The sequence below is a fragment of the Aricia agestis genome, chromosome 11 (genome assembly GCF_905147365.1).
Source record: "Aricia agestis chromosome 11, ilAriAges1.1, whole genome shotgun sequence".
NCBI classification, from domain to species: Eukaryota; Metazoa; Arthropoda; class Insecta; order Lepidoptera; family Lycaenidae; genus Aricia; species Aricia agestis.
Genome location: NC_056416.1, coordinates 13,239,447 through 13,265,266, shown reverse-complemented (window position 1 = coordinate 13,265,266; position 25,820 = coordinate 13,239,447). Strand labels below are relative to the sequence as shown.

At 36.3% G+C, this 25,820-nt stretch overlaps 1 protein-coding gene across 2 annotated transcripts in view; it reads left to right on the top strand.

The window, feature by feature from the left end:
* LOC121732042 (paxillin) overlaps positions 1-25,820 on the top strand; it is a 55,619-nt gene that overhangs the window by 5,260 nt on the left and 24,539 nt on the right. Inside the window, exon 1 of one of the 2 annotated variants that reach the window (XM_042121805.1) lies at positions 5,045-5,314. The exons of the other annotated variant lie outside the window; for it this stretch is intronic. Within the exon in view, the coding sequence (XP_041977739.1) occupies positions 5,227-5,314 (88 nt within the window). The 5' untranslated portion in view covers positions 5,045-5,226. Of the gene's footprint in view, positions 1-5,044; positions 5,315-25,820 lie in introns of those variants that run through there. 2 annotated transcript variants of the gene reach the window in all.

Sequence of the window (25,820 nt, the reverse complement as noted above, 5' to 3'; positions counted from 1 at the left end):
TTAAAAACCATAAATACATTTCATATAAGCTATGGGCAAATTAAAATGTATGCTTGAACCAATTTATGTACAAATTTTGCAAGCTTAAATCACTCTCCTCTGTTGGCAAAATAGGAATCCCATTTTTTACAGAGGTCTTTTTGATTGAATATTCTGTATTATAAATGTTGACCAATCGTGTTATGCTATGGGTAATTCAAAGACAAAGACACGATGAATACTGATAATGAACTTTAATTTCTTAGCTCTAGTCATTGCTGAGAAAAATCGATATCGCTACAGCCAAATTATCAAGGCGTCGCCTTAAAAACTCTCTAACGCCACTCTAACGTGGGAGAGCCATGCTTCGGCACGAATGGGCCGGCTCGACCGGAGAAATACCACGTTCTCACAGAAAACCGGCGTGAAACAGCGCTTGCGCTGTGTTTCGCCGAGTGAGTGAGTTTACCGGAGGCCCAATCCCCTACCCTATTCCCTTCCCTACCCTCCCCTATTCCCTTCCCTTCCTATCCCTACCCTCCCCTATTCCCTCTTAAAAGGCCGGCAACAAACCTGCAGCTCTTCTAATGCTGCGAGTGTCCATGGGCGACGGAAGTTGCTTTCCATCAGGTGACCCGTTTGCTCGTTTGCCCCCTTATTTCATAAATAAAAAAAGAATCATCCGAGGTAAAATATCTCTGAAGGGCCTGTAAATCTCTACCATGTCCAAAGGACGGTCAGTCACATAGCTCACAAGATTTGTATGACATTGTCATTCTCATTCTATGAGTGACCGTACTCCGTAACTTTTGGGAGTTTACGTGACCGATCAAAACGGATAAAATTAAGATCCCGCCCTTTTGGACTAGATCTTTGAGGTATTCAAACGGTTGACCCAGCCCACTCCTCACCCACGTGAAATAGATTCGAATACTAGAATTAGAATACTAGAGGTTATCGTAATGAGGCAAAACTTACACTCTTCTAGAACCAGAGCCTGTAGCCAAGAGTTCTTTATTGCATCTTTATTAGAATCGCCGATCAAAATGTATGGAATAGTTGATATTACACCAGTCGAACGCCCACTTCATAATGTCGAACGCTTTATATGTCAATTTTATACATTTTGATCGGCGATTCTATATATAGAATCGCCGCCGATTATAAACAAGCGATAAAGAAAACGTCTTGGCTACAGGCTCTGTTACGCGGCACACGCACCGCGCACGAGCTCCGCTCATAAGACAACAATGCCGGTTGTTTGCACGTGGCGTGGCTGTGGGCTCCAGAACAAATGTTGACTTCCTCATTAGATCCCTCACCGCCATGAGCTGGGAAATCGCCCGTAACTGTGCTAATTAGATTCGATAAAACGCTGTTTCCTCGCTGGTTTGCAGGCTTAGTATAACAACATTGGAAACGGGACATAATAGAAATACTAAAAGATTTTAGTGACAAGGTGGCGGATTACCTTTGTCATTCTGTCACTTTGTCTATTCTTCCGTAGGAAGAAACCTTTATAATATGGTCAAGCTAAGCATGCAGATGGCAGAGCAAAGCATGCTATTTGAAAAATCTTTTCATCCAGCACAATAAGGACGCCTTCACATTTATATACAAAAGACTAAAGAGAGTCGTGCGACTGCCGCACTACTGGCGACCTGTGAAGGCGTCTTAACGTTATTATGCTTTGAAACAAAAAATCAAAATAAATCTTGGCTATTTGTCACTTTAGCGAGCTGGATTTAAAAACTCATAATCATAATCAGCTTTAAAACAATGGGAAATATCAAAATCGGTTTAACCGTTTCGGAGCTACGACGCGACGTAGCCATGCTACGATGAACAGACAGGGACACAGGCTTCAGGCACGTAAATCTTAAAATACATACACACTTCTTTATTTTTATCGGAGGTTAAAAATAACTTGTCTAAATGCGTTACGAGTATGACAGAAATAATAGCTACATCAAATAATACAGTATACACAGAGTGTAGAGTTAGCTACTTTTCTTTTCTTACGCTACACGTATTATGCTTCTGCATTGTATACGTGGGAGAGCCATGCTTCGGCACGAATGGGCCGGCTCGACCGGAGAAATACCACGTTCTCACACGCTTGCGCTGTGTTTCGCCGAGTGAGTGAGTTTACCGGAGGCCCAATCCCCTACCCTATTCCCTTCCCTGCCTTCCCCTATTCCCTTCCCTACCTTCCCCTATTCTTAGGCCGGCAACGCACTTGCAGCTCTTCTGATGCTGCGAGTGTCCATGGGCGACGGATGTTGCTTTCCATCAGGTGACCCGTTTGCTCGTTTGCCCCCTTATTTCATAAAAAATGTGAACATTTTAAGCAGCGTTAAAATTTTAATTTAATGATTTGTGTAGAAAAATAGAGAACTTGCAATATTATAAGAATAATAAACTTAATATGTATTTTTAAATATTTTTCTAAACTAAATACTACGATATTCAGACGTCTTATCCTGATTGTTCCAATAGTCTAAAAATGTGGTCTGCACGTTTCCGTTATAAAGGAGCATCAACACTACGACCAACCACCGCAGCGGTTAGATAATATTTTTAATAACAATAATAAAGTAGTATATGTCTTGAATCTTGACGGTAGCTTTCTTGTATTGTAGAGATATAGAAATATTTTCTTATTATATATATTATTGTATGTTGATCTACTTTGGAAAACTAGAGATCGCCCATTGGTCGAAATTCGACCTTAGTTTCAACGATATTAGGGCTATGAAGATTGACCGTGTAAGCATTGTCTAATACTCTAATAGTATCTAAGATTCAATAAAAAAAAACTATAATCCACCTTGTTGTCAACAGACTTCAATCATAAATAAAAGAGTATAATTCGTATGTATAGGCTTGTCACTCAATAATCTGTCATTTTTCCTAGTATGTGTGTTGTAGTGTGTGTAATGTTTTATTTGTTAAAAATATGTATGATAAAAACATAATTTCTAAATAATATTAGTTCGATGCACTCCTTCATCATATAAACTATAACTGTGCAAAATTTCATTCACCTACGTTTCCCCATTTTTCGTCAAAAGGGATACAAAGTTTTTAGCTCACGTATTAATATATAGATGATGTGACCACACGCTTCACTAGTGGCCTCAACGGATGATTGATTGCGACAAATATAATTAGAAACCGAACACCGTAACCAAAATTAAGTTGAGTTAATTGATTTTCGTAACTCATCTATTGTGCGTCTCCCATTATAAATAAATTGCATTTGAAATTTGAACACAAAATGCTTTCAGAAATCATAGGATTGGTGGTTATTATGTAAATTGCATTTCAACACAAAATAGGCTTTCAGATGATTTTTTATTGTGATCAAGCACACACATTTTAAAAAACGCACATTAATAATCGCTGCGTTTTGAACATATTGTGTGATGTGCTCTAAACTATCACGTTTCAGCTCTAGTTTATGGTACTCATTAGTACAAAATATGATCTCTTTGATCTACCCCACTATGCTTATGGCAAGTGATTCATACAGTTATTTAATTACTTAATTAATAATTATGAACACGCTCGTGAACGAAGATTGAATCTTAATATATATATTTCTTGCGTGCGTGTGTATGTGACTGAACTCCTCCTAAACGACTGGACCAATTTTGATGAAATTTTTTGTGTGTGTTCGTGGAGATTCGAGAATGGTTTAGATTTACAGTTTGGTCTACTGGAAAATGTTTTTTCAATTAATTTCTTATTTATAAGGAGTTGTTGATTTTGGAATGTTTTACATTAGATCCGGCGGACGGCGCTATCATCGCATTCAATATTATTCTATTTCAATTTTAGTTTGTCCTGACTCCTGACAGATGGTGCTACGATTAATTTGAAAAAAATTTTGTTATTCAATTCATGTGCTGATTAAAATATTAAATAAATAACACATAGGCTACAATTTTAACCGACTTTCAAAATGGGGGAGGTGTTATGTTCGTTTTCTTATATTCAACGATTACTCCGCCGTTTGTAAAACCGATTTTCAAAATTTTTCTTTTGGTATATAGGGTATCATCCCAATTTGGTATTATATTCAGAAAAGTGGTGATCTGATGAAAGATCCATAAGTAATCGAGGGAACTCCTCAAAACTTATAGGGAAACATATGGTGACTTCGGTTTCGTGAGAAGTATTCTAAGCATATGCTACCAACAAGTAAGATTTTGCACCGAGATATACCTGGTATGCCGTGGTTCGGAAGGTGCTGAGAGAATTCCTGATTCTTTATAGATACAAGTTTGGGAGTTTCGGCGTTGTTTTAAGAACAGAAAGCATATGCTACTATGCAAATTACATTCTTCATCATCATCATCATCATCATCACTACCATATTATACCATTTCATAGTCTTTTAGATCGAGACTCGAGTTTGTCAAGCGATAATTAAAAAAAATCTATATTTCCCTAATATTATAAACCTGAAGAGTATGTTTGCTTGAACGCGTCAATCTCAGAAACTACAGGTCCGATTTAAAAACTTATCTCAGTGTTAGATAGATCATTTATCGAGTAAGACTCATCATTTATCGAGAAGGTTATATTATATTATTACTCTAAGACTAATACGACAGAAGAAACTCAGGAAAATGTGGGAAAAACGGGGGAAATATTTTTTATGGGAAAATGTACCTACGGATTCTGTAAAATTTCTAATTTACGCGGGCGAAGCCGCGCGGGACATCTAGTATTATATATTTTTATGTTACTTTAATATTGTTGTTATTACAAAATCATTTAATATTCTTTGATTTTTTATGCTAAGGGTTTCTTAATGCTGATTTACTTACATTGATATTTTTTTAAATTCTGTTCTTCTTATGATATTTGATTTTATAAACATCTCCAGTGCTAGAGATGTTCCCCGTCCCCCTTCGATTATCGATAGTTTTAATATAGATATGATTAATGAGCGCGATGTCCAGCTGTCACCCTGGAGTGGCATGCGCGAGCGACCGTCGGCCGCGACTGTACCTACCTGCCTTTAGTCGCCGTTGGGACGCGTCGACGAATACTCGGTGCCTCGCGTTATCACTTATCACTCTATCGATACATCGAGTGAATTCGACAGCGCGGGAATCGAGTGACCTTCAAATACTGTTATCAGCTGATAACTCAGTTGTTTACATGCAGTGGGCTGTGACTATGGTGCGGTATCCGTAGGTTTCCGTGGGTGGTGTTGTTTTACTACTATTGGTCATGGATCGGACGATGTATGGCAAGGTGCTGCCTGGCACTTATTATCCGTTCCGGTGCGCGATGAAGGAGCACGGAATTTCGCCGGGCTGTGAGTTTTTATTTTTTTATTTTGTCGATATCGATGTTTAGTGATGTGCCAGGGATAGGTAGTGAAGGGAACTTCGTGTTTATGCGCTAATTTATATGGACGTGATTTGGATATCGATGATGTACGTGCCGATTTCTGTGCCTACGAAATACCTGTGTATTTATTTACTGGAATATATTCGGCTGTCCCTTTGTCCCGGTGGCGGTTGCCAGCGGTATTTATAGATGTGTCGTTATGTTTTCTGATTTGTTAGTGAGTTTACGTGTGTTTGCTTAGTTCTTAGAGTATTACATATCTCAGAGTTGCGACCTTGATGCACAACGTCATTAGTAATATTACAGTGCATAATACGTACTACGTGATAAGTAATTCGTGTCATTAGTATTAAACTGGCTTACCTACTAAAGAACATGTCAGAAACTCAGAACCACTAAACGAGACATTTTGATATCAATTGGAGATGTGAGTGGATGCAGTGGGCTGTGGGTAACAAATAATTTGAAAATTGACGTTTTGCATAAATGCAGGCTTTAGGATAAAAAATATTTGAAATTAAAGGAAAGTGGATTTTATGTGTTGTAAGTAAAGGGAAAAATGAGTAATTAGTAATTACCCGTATGTTATAAAATGTTATTTATAAACTTCATCAACTCACGTCTTCAATAATGAAATTTGTAATTCCTCCCCTTGAGACGAAAACTTATCAGACTCAAAACTATAATTCACTAAAATTAGGCATTTAGCACATAATTTTTGCAAAAATATTGTTTGGTAACGTTTTCATAAACTACATACAAAAACAATCAAACAATTTTTGTAAAACTTCTCTGAAAGTCTACATGATGCCTACCACCGGTTCGGGAACTAACCCGGCGAGAAGAACCGGTGTAAGAAACTCGCACGGGGCCCACTTTTTTACTTTTTACTTTGAGAAAAAAAAATGATCTTTTAAAATAAGGTTTACAATGTTGTAATAAGTTGTGTATTGTTATCTTATTTTTTATACAAAAACTTCTTTTCTACCATTGGTTGTACGGAAAGTTTCAGGATTGAAATTAACAAATTGGAAAAAATTCACCCCAAATAAATAATGGTAGAAGGACATCCAATATTGCGTGTCATGTGATACTTAACACTAAAGTAATTTTTGTATCACACCTAAATTACTTACATGACAAAGGGTAGTAAGTAATTTATATCTAACAACCTACGAACTCTATATTTTTAATGCTTTTTTTTTGTATCATGTGATCCTGAAATTTTAATAGACAGAGCATTTGCCATATATATTTTAATGAGTTATTTCAATAGCTAAAAGTTGAATAACCAGAGCAAGCAGCTTTTCAAAAATATTATTCAGTGTTATTATTAGTTATGTTTTTAAAAAGCCAATCAATAAAAAGAAATGTTATAGTGCTAAACAACATAACATAAAGCAATAATCCTTGTTACTATTGATAAAATATATATGATCCAGTTAAAATTAAAAATATTGGAGCTATGGTTAGCCCTAACTCTACATTTAACTATGTTATGTATATTTATGAATAACTAGACGTTCCGCGCAGCTTCGCCCTCGTAATTTAGATATTTCACAGACAAATTAGTCCACGAGGAATAGCCTATGATCCTTCACGTGGTCTACTTCTTATCTGTGCCAAATAACATAAAAATTGCTCCAGTAGTTCGTGAGATAAGCTCTTTCAAATAATTTCCCCCGTTTTTTCCACATTTTCCTCTATTTCTTCTTTCCTATTATTCGTAGCGTGATAAAATATAGCCTATAGCTTTCCTCGATAAATGGCTATCTAACACTTAAAGAATTTTTCAAATCGGACCAGTAGTTCCTTAGATTAGCGCGTTCAAACAAACAAACTTATTAGCGTAGATTGATGTTTGTGAAGCCTGAACATGGCCTAACTACCGCACTCGGAGACTATTATTATATGAAATATTAATTAACTGTAATTAAAATATAAAGATTTTTACATAAACCTTTTATTACCTGTCACAAACATTTTATTATCTGTCAAACTCTACATTTGATTACAGTTAACAGTTAAGTGAGTAATATTCGTCACTGAGTGCGGCAATTAGGAGTTGTTAATCAGTTTCGACAATCTGAGGATTTGACTGCAGTTTATATATTCAACAGCGTTGTTGGTTGGTTATTATTTTGACGTAAGCCAATTAAAAGCAGCAATGAAGATATAAACCTTAGAAACTGGGCATAACTCATAGCGGATGAAGACTGCCTGGTGATGGTGATGACAGTGTTGAAGATGATGATGTTGATGATGATACACATAGATAATACTATTATGTTTGGCGTCGCACTTACGTAACGTATTACTGAAGTGCAAAATGAAGTCATCGCGATTGTTGTGGGTCAGGTTAATTTTGTTTCATTAGAATTAGTTAGTGCCACCTGTGGAGTATAGCCGGCTTTATATTAGGTTTGTCATCATCTATTTGATTAGTTCGCAGTAGACTGGCATGTTGGAATTAATCTTTTAGCCTCTTCGGAATGATATAGAGCCAATTTCAAGCCTTTGCTAGAATGACAGGGATGTAAATTTTAAAGTACACAAACGATGGACGAAAGGTGGAGTGGTGAAGGCATTTTCGTCCATCTTCCGTTCAAGAATATCTCGGGAAGTATGGTCTATAAGATTTTCCGGCTTAAAAATTAGCCAAATTTTTCTAGAGGACCTCTGCAATAATTTTGCGATATTCTAAACTTGTCGCCAAGATCGACAGCGGAAACGAACCACAAAAATCATATTATTATGATCTCACGAGGGCATTCTTCGAGCATTCTTCGGGTCCCAAAGAAATTAATCAGAAATCTGAATAAAGCAGGAGTAGAAAATATTGTTGTGCTCTTCAGTTGAAAAGATGAAATTTTCTGCTATTAATATTTACCCTTCATATCCTATTACGTTCTTTGTGTCATCAAAGGATGGGCTTCCCATAGTTTCGTTAATTAATTGACGTTTGTCCCAATTACTTATGCCGGCGTAGTTATTAGTAGATGTAGGGCTGAGAGCAGGGGACGATAAAAGGTATTGTTAATTAAAATGTTAATATGCTTCGAATTATTTTATGGCATTTATGTTATAACGAGCTTTTGCCCGCGGCTTCGCTCGCGTTAAGAAGTATTATTATATACAAACTTTCATCCCCTATTTTCACCCCTTTAGGGTTGGAATTTATCAAAATCCTTTCTTAGCAGATGCCTACGTCATAATATCTACCTGCATGCAAAATTTCAGCCCGATCCGTCCTGTGGTTTGGGCTGTGCGTTGATAGATCACCATGTCAGTCAGTCACCTTTGAGTTTTATACTATATATAGATGCAATTAGAAACTAAGAATATCTATAATACTTGTATTAAATTTACGAAGGCGTGTTTGTCTGTTACATTTTTAAATGAAAATGAAAATGTAGAACCGATGTTCGTGAAAGATATAGAGATATATTTGTTACCCCCGGGAAAAAACATAAACGTAGGATAGCGACTATTTTGTAAACTACTCATATACATTTGAATCTTTCTCTATCTTTAATACTATCTTACAAATAAAATATACAAATCTTTAAAAGTTGAAATGCCAGAAGTCTAATTTGCAACTTTCAGCTTATTGTTTTCATCGCTGCTTAAATACAACGCAGGAAAAACGAATGTAACCAATACAAATACCAATAAAAATACAAATTGAGGCAATTTCCAAGAACGTTAAACATTATTTTATATTTAACCGTATGGCGGAGGAAGTTTTTCTTCATGAAAGCCGAAAGGGTTATATTTATCACACAGAGTATCTAGACAAATGGTCCGTTAATTCTTGGATCTTTATTCTCGTCATTTGCCATTAGGTAGCTAATTTAATATCAACTCAGTTTTCTAAATCGTTTCTTATAACTTATTTTAAAATTTTGATATACCGATGTTATTTCTAAACATTCAAAAGGACGACAAATATATATTTTTTTATTATTTTATTATTAGGTTTACAAAACAAGATACAATTTACAATACATGTGGGTACTTATAAATAATAGAGTATAGAATGGCTAATACTAGGGTGTATCTTACTAGGTGGTATCTTTTGAAATCTGAGCGATGTTGATTTTATTTTTTAATGATTCCTCCCTTGGTTTCTTATTTCTATGTTGCTTCTACCACACTATGGTTATAATATTGGTTGTGTGTAAGTCATTGAAAGTACGTCATTTATTTTAATATGGCAAGTCCTTAAACCAAGTTGTAACTCTCCGAAGACCATAGTGGCTTCCTCCCCATCAGGGCATTGTTACATCTACTCAGACTGATCTACTAGTCTTGCTAGGACACGTACCAGCTGCTTTCTGGTGCTGATTTCTTGTAAAAGTAGTGATGTCATAGTGACATAATGCGAACTTGACACAGTTCCAGTACAGATGTGGTACAGGTTTTCCTGCTCGGCCGCATTGCCTTATATCCACAAAAGGGCATTGTTTAAGGTCTGATATTGTGCTTTTGTGAAGGTCGAAAAAACTAGTACATGATACGTTGCCGGATGGAAGTGTTTTGTTCAGTTTCAGGGTCTTAAATTTTGACTGTATGAACCAGATTTTTTTAAAGTAATTTACATTTTACTACGACTGTATTCGTACATTTTTCAGATTGATTTGTATTATTGTGTTATATTCTAGAATTAAAGTGCCTTCCACAGCGGTTTCGGTGACAGTAGCCGGTTCAATAAAACCAGATCAGCTAAGTAGAAGTGGTGTTATTGTCCCCAAATGCTAGCTATACACACGCAGCACTCTCTACCTTAACTGTCGTACCCCAGTGGGACGGATATACGACGTGAGAGACGAGTGTGAGATCAGGCATTGCGGTCCGTCTTTTGCATCCCCATCCGATGCTTGCTTCAGAATGTCGTTAATAATCTTGGAAACAACACTTTCTATAATGAGCACTCGGGAATCGAACACACGTCCTCCGAGGGCTCCGAGTTGCGAGCCAATAGCGTCAGCTACTACATCCACAGCCTCTAATATCTTTTAATCGTGGATTCTTGGAAATCTATTGTTATATTATTGTGTCTCGCTCACCTGTGAGCTTACGGGGCTTGATGGGTTAATATGTTTGCTCTACATGCAATAGCATCTTGTATCTTGAATAATCTTGGTTATGATAATTATACTATCATAAATCTTTTTAATTTGATTGTTTGCTTTCTGGTGACAATTGAAACATAAACAGCTACGGTACATAAAAGTAACATTGCTATTCTACGTGGAGGTATCCATGGGACCTTATATGGACTATAAAAGCTGTGTTTGTTATATGTTGCTATTTTGAGTGTTGCTGAGTCAGTTCTCGTGATAGTTTTGGTGTCGGAGGCTTCGTGGCTGTGGCCTGTGACTCACCCGAGGACGAGGGCCATATGTTTTGACAAATGTTAGCGGATTGTATATTATGTATACTACATTATAATATTGTTTGCGTTACGGTCCATTCATTGTACTGCTCTTAGTAGATTTTGGTCCAAATATGGAATGTTTTAGAACTTTTAGAATTGTGTAGGATTAAAGCTTATGCGTCCTTATTCGTGCGGTTATCACTTATCAGGCAAGGACTGAATAGAGTATTATATGATTTTACTTTATAAACCTACAATACTAAATCATGGCTTTGGCAACTTAAGAGGATACACCAGGGGCGAGAGAAATTGAAAATAGGTATTTGAAAATGTATTGCTGTCTCACCAATCTCAAGTCTCCCACCGCAGAGCGCGATAGAGACAACACGACAAAAGTTCTAATAAAAGAACAGAAAATCTTCGATTCGTTGTCCGCTGATTCCTTCTCCAAAACTTAACCGATTTAAGTAATTTTTTCATTAAGAATTAAAGCAAGGCTTGAGCTGTGTTTCTATGTTTTATTTTTTTTGTATATTCTAGCCAGTTTTGTTTTCTGGGTGGTTGAACACAGAGGAAAATCTGGCCATTTTTTTGGGTATTTGGAAGTTCTTATCTTTTTTAATAATAAAATTATGAAAAAAAAGAAAACATAGGGACATGCTAATAGTGGCCACAGATATTCAGGAAAAAAATCATAACTCTACCGGTATTATCCAGGGAGGAAACAGGGGACAGCGTTTGTATGGAAAAACGGCGGTGTGGAATCCTCTTAAGAGGGCGACTAACCCCAAAAATCAAACATCGTCCTTCTCTCTTCACACTCACGCCCGTCTTTCATATGCCAGGTGAATAAGAACGACGTGGATTCATCGCCAAATTAGTTTTTTCTCAATAACTCTATAAATATACAACATTTTAAAAATCCGCTAGATCGATCACTCAATGATAGAATTTTATACGATGTGTTAAAATATTAACTTAGTTCAATGCACGGTTATGGCAATAAATGAAAATTTCGTTCACGAAGTTTTCATAGGATTTTCATCTTCTGGATAGAAAAAATCACAAAGATGCATCTAATTTTCAAATTAGATGCATCTTTGTGATTTTTTCTATCCAGAAAATTTTAAGATATGTTTTTTGTTCAGATCGAATTCTGAAATATAATGTAGTATCTAATTTTAGAAAATGAAACAATTCGGAGCTTATTTTCAAGTATAAAAATGAATTATAAAATCGACACTTTAGGGTTAGTCGCCCCTTAAACACTCTTCCAAACAACATGACAGCTCTACCGAGAGCTAACATCCAGTTAAGTCGTGCTTCGTACAAACTTAATAAAAATACCTGGCTAATTTGCGGTTTCATTCATTATGGTATTCGTCATGTTTGATTTAGTAATTCTATTTACCTATGACATGATATTTCTTATGAATCAATGAATGATTCATTAAATGTATTGGAGATTTTAATGGCATTCAAATATTATCGCTTGAAATTAAAAAAAAGTCGGCACCTAATAAACATAGAAGAAGGAAATAGAGGACAATAATTATACACATAATATTATGGTGGCTTTAAAACCAGACACGTTTTATTTACGCCTCAAGATATAATGTTGGAAATTTGAATATCACACTATCATTAATCGCACCAATATTATAAAAGCGAAAAGAAAGTTTGTGAGTTTGAATGTTTGTTACTTCTTCACTTCACTTCACGTCTAAACGCCTGGAGTGTTTCTAACAAAATTTTGGTATGGAGTTAGTTGACACCCTGGTTTAACACATATAGGCTACTTTTTACTATGGGAAAATATCACAATTTTTTTCCCTAATAAACCGCGGGTAACACCGCGGGGCACAGCTAGTATATTATATAGTTGGTATATTCTTTAAACATACAGACTGCAGACTTTTAGTCGGCCAATAGTTTGATCGAAAGCTTAATCAATAATCAGTGCGAAGATGTATGAAGGTACACTAAACGATTTGTATCGCCCGATAACAATGTACTGAAATTTGAAACCCCTATTTGGTCAAACTGTCGGCCGCCTAGTCTGCAGTAGTCTGCGGGGGCTCTAAATGCTCTACTTTATGTAGAGACTAGAGACTGTTTTCTCGCGGTGAACCACTAATGGTCTCCCTACAATCTACATGCAAGTTGCGAGCAGATGGCAATGTGGTTTATATTTTTATAAGTGACTGTGATCGTCTGCGTTGGTACATATTGGTAGTTATATAGCTCAAATTAGTAATGGAAAACGAGGCCGTAAATAATGGTAATTTTACGTCAATTTAACATAGAACAGCCCTGGTTGATTGCGATTTAACGCTAGATAGAGTTCTGAGTAGGTGTGCGTACGGTTTGTATTCAGGGTGAATTTTCAAAATGGACATGTTAGGTGAAACCTGAATTTCTAAGAGCCTAGTGATCTAGCCCAGTGTTTCCCAATCTTTTTTAGCTACGGACCTCTAGGAATTCAAGCTCAGTTTTAAAAAAATCGGATATGTTTGGTCTAATGACCACACCGCGGACTCCAGTCCCACGGGTCCGCGGACCACAGGTGGAGAAACACTGATCTAGTCGATAGCAAAAAAAAAATAATAAAGAAGTTAGGAACTTGATTTCAGAAAACTTAAAACAACATTATTTAGAGTTAATCGGAAAAACAAATGTTCAAAAAGTGTTACAGATGTAAAACTTACGGACAAATACGGTATGGATAGTAACCGATTTAAAGGCCAAATGCCGCACTAAGAGATATTTAATTATGATGGCAGTAAGATTCCTCATACATAACATTTAACATCATGACTGTGACCCCGGCGAGGTTAACCTACGCGCCATATGGAGATTTCGCCAGACCTTGGTCGGTTCTTATATTTATGACATAATGCCATTCCATGAATATTCAATATCGCGCTTATTAATACTAGATGTGGCTGGCAGCTTCACTTGCGAAGGACATAATATTATGTAGTTTATCTCTCGTACATTTTGGCAGTAATAAAAATATCTCATGTCCTATCCAGCAGCTCTAGTTTATTTCAAATTTCATCTAATTCATTTTAGCAGTTTCAGCGTGAAGAAGTGATAGACAAACATGATTTCACATTTATAATATTATGGAATGGTCATGAAAATACGAATCATCACGTCTTTACAAAACTCCCAATCCCCTACCCTATTCCCTTCCGTACCCTCCCCTATTCCCTTCCCATCCCTACCCTCCCCTATTACCTTATTCCCTCTTTGAGGGATCGCAGACGGCACAAAAAGTGTGCCGTCTACGATCTTCCTTAAAAGGCCGGCAACGCACCTGCAGCTCTTCTGATGTTTGCGAGTGTCCATTGGCGACGGAAGTTGCGTTCGATCAGGTGACCCGTTTGCTCGTTTGCCCCCTTAATATTTCATTTAAAAAAAACTCTGTTTAAACCGACATGAGTCTTGACTCCTTAAAATGGGTGGTTGTAAATCATTGTATACCTAATACAGTGATGTCCTTAGTCCATTGCAATTATAATTCAAGTATTCTAGTTAGCACGTTTCTAACGCCATGTGGGCTTGGGAGTTGGGCCCTTCGAAACTAATTATCATTATGATATTCATGTTAATTATGCGACCGTATTCGTTCAGCAGGATGTGGATTTGGTTAAACCGTAAAGTGGTGTGGTCTAGCGGTTAAAAATGAGTTGATGATAAAATTTTTTGATTCTCAAATAGATCGGAAACGAAATTATTTGAAATATTGCGATACCCGTTTGTGTTACCCGATACGCTTATTTCGATAAAGTCGTTAAAATCGGACGGTGACTTCCGACATTGGAATTGGAGTGGCAGAGAAACGCCCCTACATCCGACAAGAAAATTGACCACCGTCTGCGAATCAGGAATAGTACATAGAGAGTAAAGACTGACTGGTACTAGTAGTATTGATAGAAGTTAAAATTATAATAACCTATCAGACGTTCCGCTCGGCTCCGCCTGCGTAAATGTGGTATTTGGCGGAAACCGTACGTTTTCCCCGAAAAAAGTAGCCTTTGTCTTTTCCTGTGGTCTACTCTACATCTGTGCCAAATAATATAAAAATCGGCCCAGTAATTCGTGGGATTAGCGTACACTCAAATACTTAATATTTTTTCCCGTTTTTTTCACATTTTTATATACACATATAGCCTCAAGCCTTCCTCGATAAATGGACTATCCAACACATAACTACTTTTTCTATTCAAGCCAGTAATTCTTAAGAAAATTGACTTAAGTTTTGTCTGTGTTTAGGGCTTAATATAATAATAACAATTACTGTTTCTAATAATGATGTATTTCTCAAAGAAAAATTGCATTAACCTAATAGGGTAATCGATTCTAATATTGCTGACCATTTTTGATATTTGTATGGATGGCTATGGACTGCCCTTCCGGCGCATACATAGATAGCGAAAGGTTGCCATATTTGGTCGGCTGTTTAATGTTAGTTTCTTCTTAATTGCGTTGTGCTTATGCTGGAAAAGCGTGACGTTTGTTTAGGGAATAGAAAACGTAGGTAAACAAAGGAGTAATAAAAGGTACTTCGGAATTTTGCATAATAAGCTATATGCCTTATTGGAAAACTTGCCCGACTGGCAATGGCAATTTTCCAATGAGTTTCTAAAATACTAGAGTAGCAATGTCTTACAAAAGATTCTCAGAAATGCGTAACCACTTTTTTGTTCAAAAGACAATGTCAAGTCATATATTCGTTATGTCATTATCATCACGCCTCCGTGGTCCAGTGGTTAGAGCGTCGCTCTCGACTCCGGAGGTCGTGGGTTCGAATCCCGCGTTGGAAACATGTTATTTCCAAGTTTGGTTAGGACAATGCAGGCTGATCACCTGATTGTCTGACAAGTAAGATGATCCATGCGTCGGATGGGCATGTAAAAAGTCGGTCCTGCGCCTGATCTCTCGCCAGTCGTGTCGGTCTTCCGTCCCACTGGGTTATGAGAGTAAAAAGGAATAGAGAGTGCTCTTGTGTACTGCGCACACACTTGGGCACTATAAAATTACTCCTGCGTACCTGGCCTGGTTTCAATGAAACTGGCCACCGTCACCGAAACCGGTGTGGGGAGTATTATATGTCATTATGTATGTGAGATATGCCTGCAGGCATCTTCGAAGTGGCAACGCGTTGCTACAGTAAACTTCCAATCTAGTTACGTTAGTAACGTAGAATATCATTGCAATTTTCCGTTTGGTCTGACTGACTCTCCGTACGGCTAGATTCTATAAATATAAATATGTAGATCAATAATTTTGTCAATTTCTTCTGTTCAAAAAATGGTTCCGCTCATTTGTCAAACCAAAATAGCCTGTTGACGTGTTAGTATTTGCTAGTATTGAAAAATAAGAAAAATGAACGGCTGTCTTTATTTTGGTTTGTAAATAGTGGACTGGATGGTACCCATGATTGAGCAGCTGGCTACTGAAGCAGTGTCAACGTCGATCATTGGCAATCATAGACGAATATGCTCTACACGTTTGTAATTGTCTGTATTTGTACATCAGGGGCCAATTGGGAAAGGCTACAGTGCACTGAAATCACCAAGCTCTATTTGACCCTCCGTGCTGTAAGTCATAGAAAACATTTGAAGGGAAATACATCAAACGTTTTAAATATGATCCTAACTTCAAGACAAAGTAATTTTCTGGGATGTGTTATGGTTGGTTTCTTAGTTATTTTTCAAGAATTTATTTATTCACTACCAATCCACAACGCTAATAAAAAGAAAATTTCCTCAGAAACTGGGACTAGTGCCTGTTGATCTCCAATGATAAAGGTAGAGCTCATTAAAGACATCAAAATATCTCAAAACTGTTTATCAATCTGCCGGAAAACACGTCGGGAGTGGGCAGAGGTTTTTAAAAGTGTTCAGCCACTCCGCTAATGTTTGTGTGAACGACCTCATCAAGAGACTGTCGCGAGCCAAATGTTGGAAGTCCTATTCCTGTTACTATCTTATGTGAATACAGATTCACATAAGATAGTAACAGGAATAGGACTATAATGCTCCAGAATTTTTTAATTTTGTGTTTTTGAATGTTCAGAAATAATGAGTGAGTACTAGAATTGTTAATTTCTTCTAATTGTTATGATCTTTCTAACATGAGGACTAAAAGGAGAGATCTACAAAGATCTCTGTTATGCAGGCCATACACCATCCTTCCTATCGTCCAATCAGCGTGACGCTACCGATTGGATCGGTTAGAACTGACCGTGTGTGGGAGTGGATGGGCATGACTCATGCCACAGGATGCCAGGATGGTGTATGGCCACCATTACGTAGAGCAGTGTTCTGCACACTTTTAGTGCTTAAGGTGCATCTAGGAAAATACAAATATTTGGAGGTACACAACACTGAGCTCCCACTCTTACTCTGAGATCCCACCCCTTCGTCGATCGTCTTGAGATAACCCATCAAGTGCTGACCACAGCACACACTTTGCTGATCACTGACCTCTACATCATTGATCAGCAAAGTGTGTGCTGTCTAATTTTCTTCTTTTTCTTCTTCAATTATAAATTCTTTAAATTTCTTGGATATTTATTACATTTTATTTTTAGTTAAATCTGTATGAATGCCACCTAGCGTGAATGTCTGTAACCTTGTTAACCGAACAGTGACTCAGACACTGCTCTCGTTTTCTACTTGCGATATCGATACTTTAAGACGTAGTTCCAGTGTTCAGCGTAAGATGGAGCTTTTACGTGTATCGTGCTATTGTGGATTCTTTTTGATTCTGGAATTGTTATAAATCCGAAAGTGGCGTCGGTCTGTATGTTATCTCTTTAAATCAATTGAACTGATTATTATGAAAATTGGTTAAATCTCGAGCATTCTCTAGAACTCAACGTATCAAGAAGTTTTCGTAGTGCAAACAGCACTTAAAAATTACAGTAAATATATAAACAGAAAATCATTTTCCGAACGCTTGTCCATCATAATGAATCGAATAAAGGACCAGAATACTAATTGCGGACAGATGGCTCTCTCTAAATTACAGTTACAAACTACAATACATTTTTAATTGACCAAAGAGGTCACCGCACATAGAGGATGCTGATGTAATGAGCTCTATTGTTCCGTCTATTGTTCTACTCCCTAATGATTTATATGAGACGATCAAATTAAAAATCAATTGTCCCGGGCTCAGAGGAATATTGGATTAATCAATTCAATCCAAACATATTGTGATTTTCTACGAAGCAAATGGCACAAGTAACAACTAACAAGTACTTGATTAGACAATCCATAGGATTTTGTATATTATGGGCCGTGTTCGTCGGCGTATTTTTGGACAAACCTTTTATTGCGCATGTCCAAAAGATGTCATGGCAACGCCATAACAAGTTGCTGGTCAAGTCGTAAACAACGTCTTAATTGTTTATACATGATTAAAATAATAAAAGCTAAACATAAATACATAAGCCTAAATTGTCTAACAGCCGCACAAATAGTTTATGTAACACTATGATAGTGTTTGATTATTTTATTTTGGAAAATATGGATATGGATCACTTGGAAATTTTTTAAAATTTAATTGGTTTTTTTTAATGAAATAAGAGGGCAAACGAGCAAACGGGTCACCTGATGGAAAGCAACTTCCGTCACCCATGGACACTCGTAGCATCAGAAGAGATGCAGGTGCGTTGCCGGCCTAGTTTTAAGAGGGAATAGGGTAACAGGGGAGGGTAGGGATGGGAAGGGAAGGGAACAGGGGAGGGTAGGGATGGGAATAGGGTAGGGGATTGGGCCTCCGGTAAACTCACTCACTCGGTGAAACACAGCGCAAGCGCAGTTTCACGCCGGTTTTCTGTGAGAGCGTGGTATTTCTCCGGTCGAGCCGGCCCATTCGTGCCGAAGCATGGCTCTCCCACTGGTTTGTTCATTGCAATGCCACCAACTAATTGCAATTGGGTTAAATGTCAAGTCGTAAACAGTTGTCGTTGCCATGGCATGACATGATTTGGACATGCGCAATAACTAGGTTTTGCAGCGAATGCGCTAAAAATTACGCCGACGAACACGGGCATGGTTTGTTTTCTGTGATTTGTTTCACAGAAAACAAACCATATGTACAAGTAATTTGTTACGTATTGCTCGCTGGAAGTTATTTTCATCTCCAATACTATTGTCGCTACTTGAAGAATGCTCATGTCATGCAAAGAAGATAAACATAGAGTTCGATTATTGACGCGTTAGACATGGGAGCGGCAATGACTTTGATTCGCTACGCTTTGTTCTGTCGTTGTTTGTCATTGTCAGTGCCATTGGTCACGAGGAACAGCGCCATATTATGCGCCAATGTTCAAATAATCTTGGTTTATTACATTAGGTATTGTATTTAAAAGTAAGACCAAGGCAACGAGCTTTTAGGTGGAAAGATTCTAAAACTTGAATAGGGGTTAAATCTACGATTATGAAGCTGCGTTTCCGCCAGAGATGTGCTGCGAAGCCTGCGATGAATGAGTTTTTGAGAACCAATAGAATCGCTTCATTGACGTGAGCTTGCCATGACATCGCTCAGCGCGGTGATGCTATTGGATCTTAAAAACACATTCCTCGCAACACATATCTGGTGGAAACGCAGCCTTATACCGCGATTGCCTTAAGAGTCCGTATACGAAATTTTGCCGATTTCGCTGATTTAACAGACGTGATTTAACAGTTAAAATACAGTATTTCTATAAGTTTTAATGCACAACATGTAAGATCATTTCAATTATAATCTAACGTTGGAGCTAGATTTTTGTTTTTTTAAAGTATTTTTAAATAACTGTCGCGGGTTTGAGTTGGATACTCAAACCCGCGACAGTTTTGTGATTTTTGCTGTAAAAAGTTTAGAATAGTAAAAGAAAACGAACTCGCCGCAAGGCAGCCTTGATATAATGTGAGATTTAGGTTGTTTTGAATCGTGTTTTTTGGCACAATTTGTTTTTTTTTTTCTCGAATTGGATAGAATTTTATCTATAGATTATTTCTGTCGTTTTCTTTTTATGAATTACAGCTCCAAGTTGCCGAAATTAACAGCAATTCTTTGCCCACTTTCTCTAAAATTTTGCTGAGTTACATATTTTTTTACTCAACTATTTCATATTAAACTGGTAAAAAGTAAGTCCAACATTGTATAGATGACTTTCTCAACAGTACATTGTATTTTTTTCATACCGTTAAGACGTCAATACAATCCATAAACAGGTGATATTCTAAACCTTTTACAGCAAAAATCACAAAACTGTCGCGGGTTTTGCGTTGGATTATTTAAAAATACTTAAAAAAAAAACTAGCTCCAACATTAGATTATAATTGAAATGATCTTCTTACATGTTGTGCATTAGAACTTATAGAAATACTGTATTTTAACTGTTAATTTTCGGCAAAATTTCGTATACGGACACTTAACATGTCATCCATCTCTCTATGTTCAGTCAAATATTATCCATACTTTATAAATCCTAATTCCTATCCCTATTCTAACCTGTCATAAATGCGAAAGTGTCTGTCTGTTACCTCTTCAAGCCCAAATCGCTGAACCGATTTTGATGAATTTTTGGTATGGAGAATGGATCTACCTTGAGTCTCGGGAAAGGATAATATGTCTATCGAATTTTGGCGCAACGCGGTTGCGAATGTCATGTAGTATGAACTAATAATAATAATAATTTTTAAAGCCTTCGCCTTTTGAATTCGCCTTATTGCCAAAGATTAACAGTTACATCCTAACGTCTAACCTTATTCGTGACTAAAAAGTTAATTAAAAAAAGCTCTATTTAATGATTCCGGCTTGAAAGGAATAGTTGGCGGCGAGCTAACGACATTCCGCGTGCCCTACACCGTGTCCTGTATTCCCTTTTCTGAGGATTTCCTAGAACTTCCAGATCCGCTACATCGGTACTCCGGTCTCCGATTCTGATGTAAATCCGAGATTAATACAGATTCAATTCAGTCCGGATCTTATCGAGAAGAAGAATTGCGTTCTTATGTGTGAAATATACGACAAATGCCATATTATGTTTTTGGTTTGACTGTTCAGTGACCAATTGGAAAGAGTTTTACGTTCTTCACAAAAATCATGAAACGCGAGGTTTCATTGGTAAACCACGTAAAGCACGAAATTGGCGAAACATAATAATTCATAAACCTTTCATAACAATTAACAATCAAATATTCCTTAATAACATTTTTCAATATTCCATAATATAAGCATTCGACCATCATATTATGAGCGCTTTTCGTTGTGTTGTTGCAACAAATAAATGACAACGCTGCCATTCATGATATTTTCCCACAACTATGAAATAACTATCCTAAAATGTTTGGAATCTGATGCATCAAATTGAAAATATATTTTCAAAGTAAAACAATGTATTGTAGAGCATATAATTATACTCATGTGAGTACACGTCAACTTTCGACCTCTACGGCAAATAGGCCGCTTACCGGAGCACAATGTTACTACGATCGTCCCACATACACCGTACACAGCTACAGTGTCTGTTGATACTCTCAGTCGTAATATTGACATCAATCTGGTGACGGTTTCTTACGCGGTGCCGTGATTTGTGAATGAATTTGTGACGTGTGTTACACTGCTGGTTGGATTAGGATGTGATATCTAAATTGATACGGACGGTTTGTTTTTAGATTCGATGTATGTTTTTATAGTTGGTTACAAACGAATAGTCGCAAATATAGAGCTATTTAAAAATTATGGTATTTGGATGCTCGAAGTAAATAGAGCCATTTGTTGAAATGCGTTTTCTCACAAGGGATTAATCTCTTATATTAAAACTGAGAAATTGTCTGATTGATTGTGTGTAGATTCCTTCATCGATCATTTTATCTCTACGTCAGTAAAAAACATTATGGTGTACATAAAACTATGGTGGTCGCTTTTTCAAATCTTTTTTACTATTCATAATTTTCATGGTTTATCAAAAGTTTCATAACATTCAAACAGTTTTGATCATGAATTATGGTTTTTAGATGAGCATAGCTAAACATAATAACAAGTGTTAACTGTTAATTAAACCAAAACATCGTATCAGAGGTTCCCAATCTTTGGCGTTTGTAGAGACGTATCCGCGTAATTTTGGATTTTCTTTAAATTAAAACTCCATGTAAATCATCCTTTTTAATGGATTATAAATTTTAATTTGCATGAGTATAATATATTTATTATATGTACAAGCTATTTATTTTTAGCAGTTTTGCGTTAGAACTTTGAAAAGCTAATTTTTTTAAGCGCCGCGCCGGTGTATAAGCGTATTACCAAGTTTTCTATATTTGGTAACTAAAACGTCAAATTTTTAAATCCTTAGCTCTAATAAATATCTAATTACCTAGATATCTAAGTTCTATACGACCTTAATGTAAGCGATCACTTTGCAATAACCATTCGACCTTAACGTCTAGCTTTTTGCTTACGTCTCTTTAAAACAAAACATTCCTCTCATTATGGCCCACAGCTCGTGCCCACGTATAATTATGTCGTAATTGTTATCGATATAACAAACTGTAATGTGTCATATAAGGAAATATTACCAAACGTTAAGTCGAGACGAATACACCTACATGACGATTAGATTTTATATCCATTTCATAACCTTTGATGGTAGAAGCTTAAACTGACACGTTTAAAAACTAAACTACTGAACTCCAAATTTTTGATAAGGCAGAATAACATTATTAACATAAAAATATGCGAAAGTCTGTCTGTACCTCCGTAGACTGCTGCTGAACTGTAAATGTTTGCTATAGAGATGCTTCCGCTTGTATTTTATCCAATAGGATTTAGAAAATTTTTATCCCGGAAAAACTAACATGTGGGGCGGCATTTTATTGTATTTTTTTTTAATGGAATTTGGCATGGAGATTGGAGATACTAATTTGAATCTAGGACAAGGAATGTTTTTTGTCCCGGAAAAATGTGCGATTCCCACACAATATACTTTTCTGATTTGCGCGTAAACGACTCAATCGATGTACGGGAACAACTATAAAGTCCACGCGGACGAAGTCGCGGGCAACAGCTAGTATTGAACATAATTGTTACATCTAAGAGCATCTAAGGCTAATTAGACAAATTGTATTTATATACAAATAGAAAATAAATAGCCCTGATAATGTTAGGGGGTGGAAATAATTAAAAAAATAAACATGTGGGGTGGAGACAGGGGGTCGCCAGAAAATTACGGGCAACATCAATAATGACATAAAACATAAATCTTATCGACTTACGGCCGTTCCCAATATTTGATCTATCTCTGGTTTTGCCCTACTAGAGATAGGAATAGCTCACATTAGACATTAGAGACATATATTTTATGTCAATTGTGAGCTATTCCTATCTCTAGTAGGGCAAAACCAGAGATAGATCAAATATTGGGAATGGCCGTTAGAAACTAAAATCTTATATCTTTAAACGAGCAATTCTTGTATATATATTATATAATTGGAATCTCGGAATCGGCTCCAACGATTTTCATGAAATTTAGTATATAGGGGGTTTCGGGGGCGATAAATCGATTTAGCTAGGAATCATTTTCAGAAAATGTCTTTTTATTCGTGTTTTATTGATAAACTGAAAAATATGACACTTCCTGACATCTATTGGCGAATAATAATACTATTTTGTTGGCAACTAATTGTTTTAACGACCAGTAGATGGCGTTTTTAAGTAACACGAAGTCCATGAGTGTTTGCTATACCGAGCAAAGCTCGGTCATCCAGGTACTTATCATTAAAGAAGACATCTTAAAATAAGACGTATTATGTAATTCCTCAACATTCATTAGTATTAGCCTACAAACATCAAAGACGCCATCCATAACCGCCTACTTGTCGCAAACGACGGTTCCGCCTCCTACTGATTTGACGTCTATTCAGAACAAAAACTATGGTGACTTTGTTTTCGCGTTTTTTTCGGCAAAATTGGTGTCGTTACGCTAATCGCAGATGGTAATTCAACTAAATTAGCACTTCTGTTTCTTTTGCCGTTTATTTCTTACTTACCAAATTATTATTTTTCATTACTTAAATGTTTTTCCAGACATTCTAGAATGGCCCTTAATAAGTTTAGGAATTACTGGACCCGCGCGAGAAGTAGTGACGTCTTCTCTGTAATTTGAATTCCATTTCCATAAAATGCGCGTCTATAAAGAAGTAGTAAATTCCTTAATCATGAAAGACACAAAATTAAATGAAGCACAATCTACTACGTTATGCTTTTAGCACGTTATGAGCGTAACGTAACCATTATCAAGCTATTCTTGTCATCGTCAGAAAACTTAATTTTATCCTGAATGGTCTAAATTTATCTCGTGTCATTCACTGATCCCTCGTTAAAGTTGAAGAGCTGCCAAAACGTTATACACATTAGAAGTTACGACACAGGTAGGTAGGAAACAACAAAATATCACAATAATATCTATTCATAACTAACAACCCGTAGCATCCGAAAATATTAAGAGGAGTCCACACCGCCGTTTTTCCATACAAACGTTGTCCCCTGTTTCCTCCCTGGATATTGCCGGTAGAGTTATGATTTTTTTCCTAAATATCTATGGCTACTATTAGCATGTCCCTTTTTTTTCATAATTTTATTATTAAAAAAAGATAAGAACGTCCAAAACCCCAAAAAAATGCTGAAAATGATAAAAAATACTCATGATTGGAAATTCATCTGTCACAATAAAGCGAATCCGGACGAGAAAGCTGGAGTACCTACCTAATGCTAGTTTCTTTATATGTAGCATAAAAGTTGCTTTTGATTGAAAGTTGAAACAGTTTAAAAAAAGATAGATACTAGAATAATTATTCCAGTTATTTTTATAGACTTATAGCCCTCTCCTTATAAAATATGTATTAGGGTTTTAATTTAACATAGGTATCATCTAACATTTGATTAACGTTTCATTTTGGTCAATTTACGTAACTAAATGGAAAGCTTTAACATTTAACGACTTGTTCTTGCCTTATTGGATTTGGAATTACTTGATCAATACAAAGGACGAATCGATTAACGTAAGAAACATCGAAATCGTCTACGCATTTACTACTGGTACGTAATACATACACGAGGTATAAAACATGAAATCCCTTAACAATGCGATTTCCATCTTTGTGTCAATGCTTGAATTTTGTTTTATAGAGTCCGGATTATCCGGAAAAATATTTATAATCTGGTCTAGGGTCTAGATAAATAAATAAAAAAGCCTTTTATTTCATTACTAATAATTAAAATTAATTGTACAATGCATTTAAAATCTTAATAATTAATCTAGTTTAATAACATTTTTTCTAAATTCATTACATTTAATTAAGTATCTATTATATAATTATTTAAAAATTTTATTTCCTTTCATAATAATTAATAGTTATTAACATTATTTGATATAATAAGGATTGATTTTAATTTTCAATTATCATACCTACTTACTATCTATTATTATTTTAATTTTATAACTACAATGTCATTTGTTCGATATTATTATAATATTTTTAATTTTTGATTATCTAATTGTTATTATTTATTTACATATGTTAGGTATATTATTATGAGTACTTATTAGTAAGAACCCCTCTTTATTTGAGGGTGAAGGCCTCCTCCAGACTAGACCATAATTCTCTATCTTGGGCCTTCTCAAACCACTGCTTTCCTGCGATATATTTTATCTCGTCTTCCCAGCGTGTCACCGGTCTTCCTCTTTTTCTATATCCTTTAGGTCCTGGCCACTTTGTGGTTTGTTTTGTCCAGCGTTCGTCTGCCATTCTGGCTACGTGACCTGCCCACCGCCATTTTAACCGTTTAGCGTAGGCGTTGGCGTCAATGGCACCGGTTATTTTTCTAATGGTTTCATGTGGTATGTGTTGGATTTTTTTAATATTTGTCATGCTCCTCTCCATTGCTCTCTGGCAGTGTTTGATTTTTTTACATATTCTTCGAGTAAATTTCCACGTCTGACAGGCATAGGTTAGTGATGGTAACAGGCAAGAGTTCAGTGCTTTTCTTTTGATTTTTACAGGCATGTCGCTTTTGAAAATTTCTT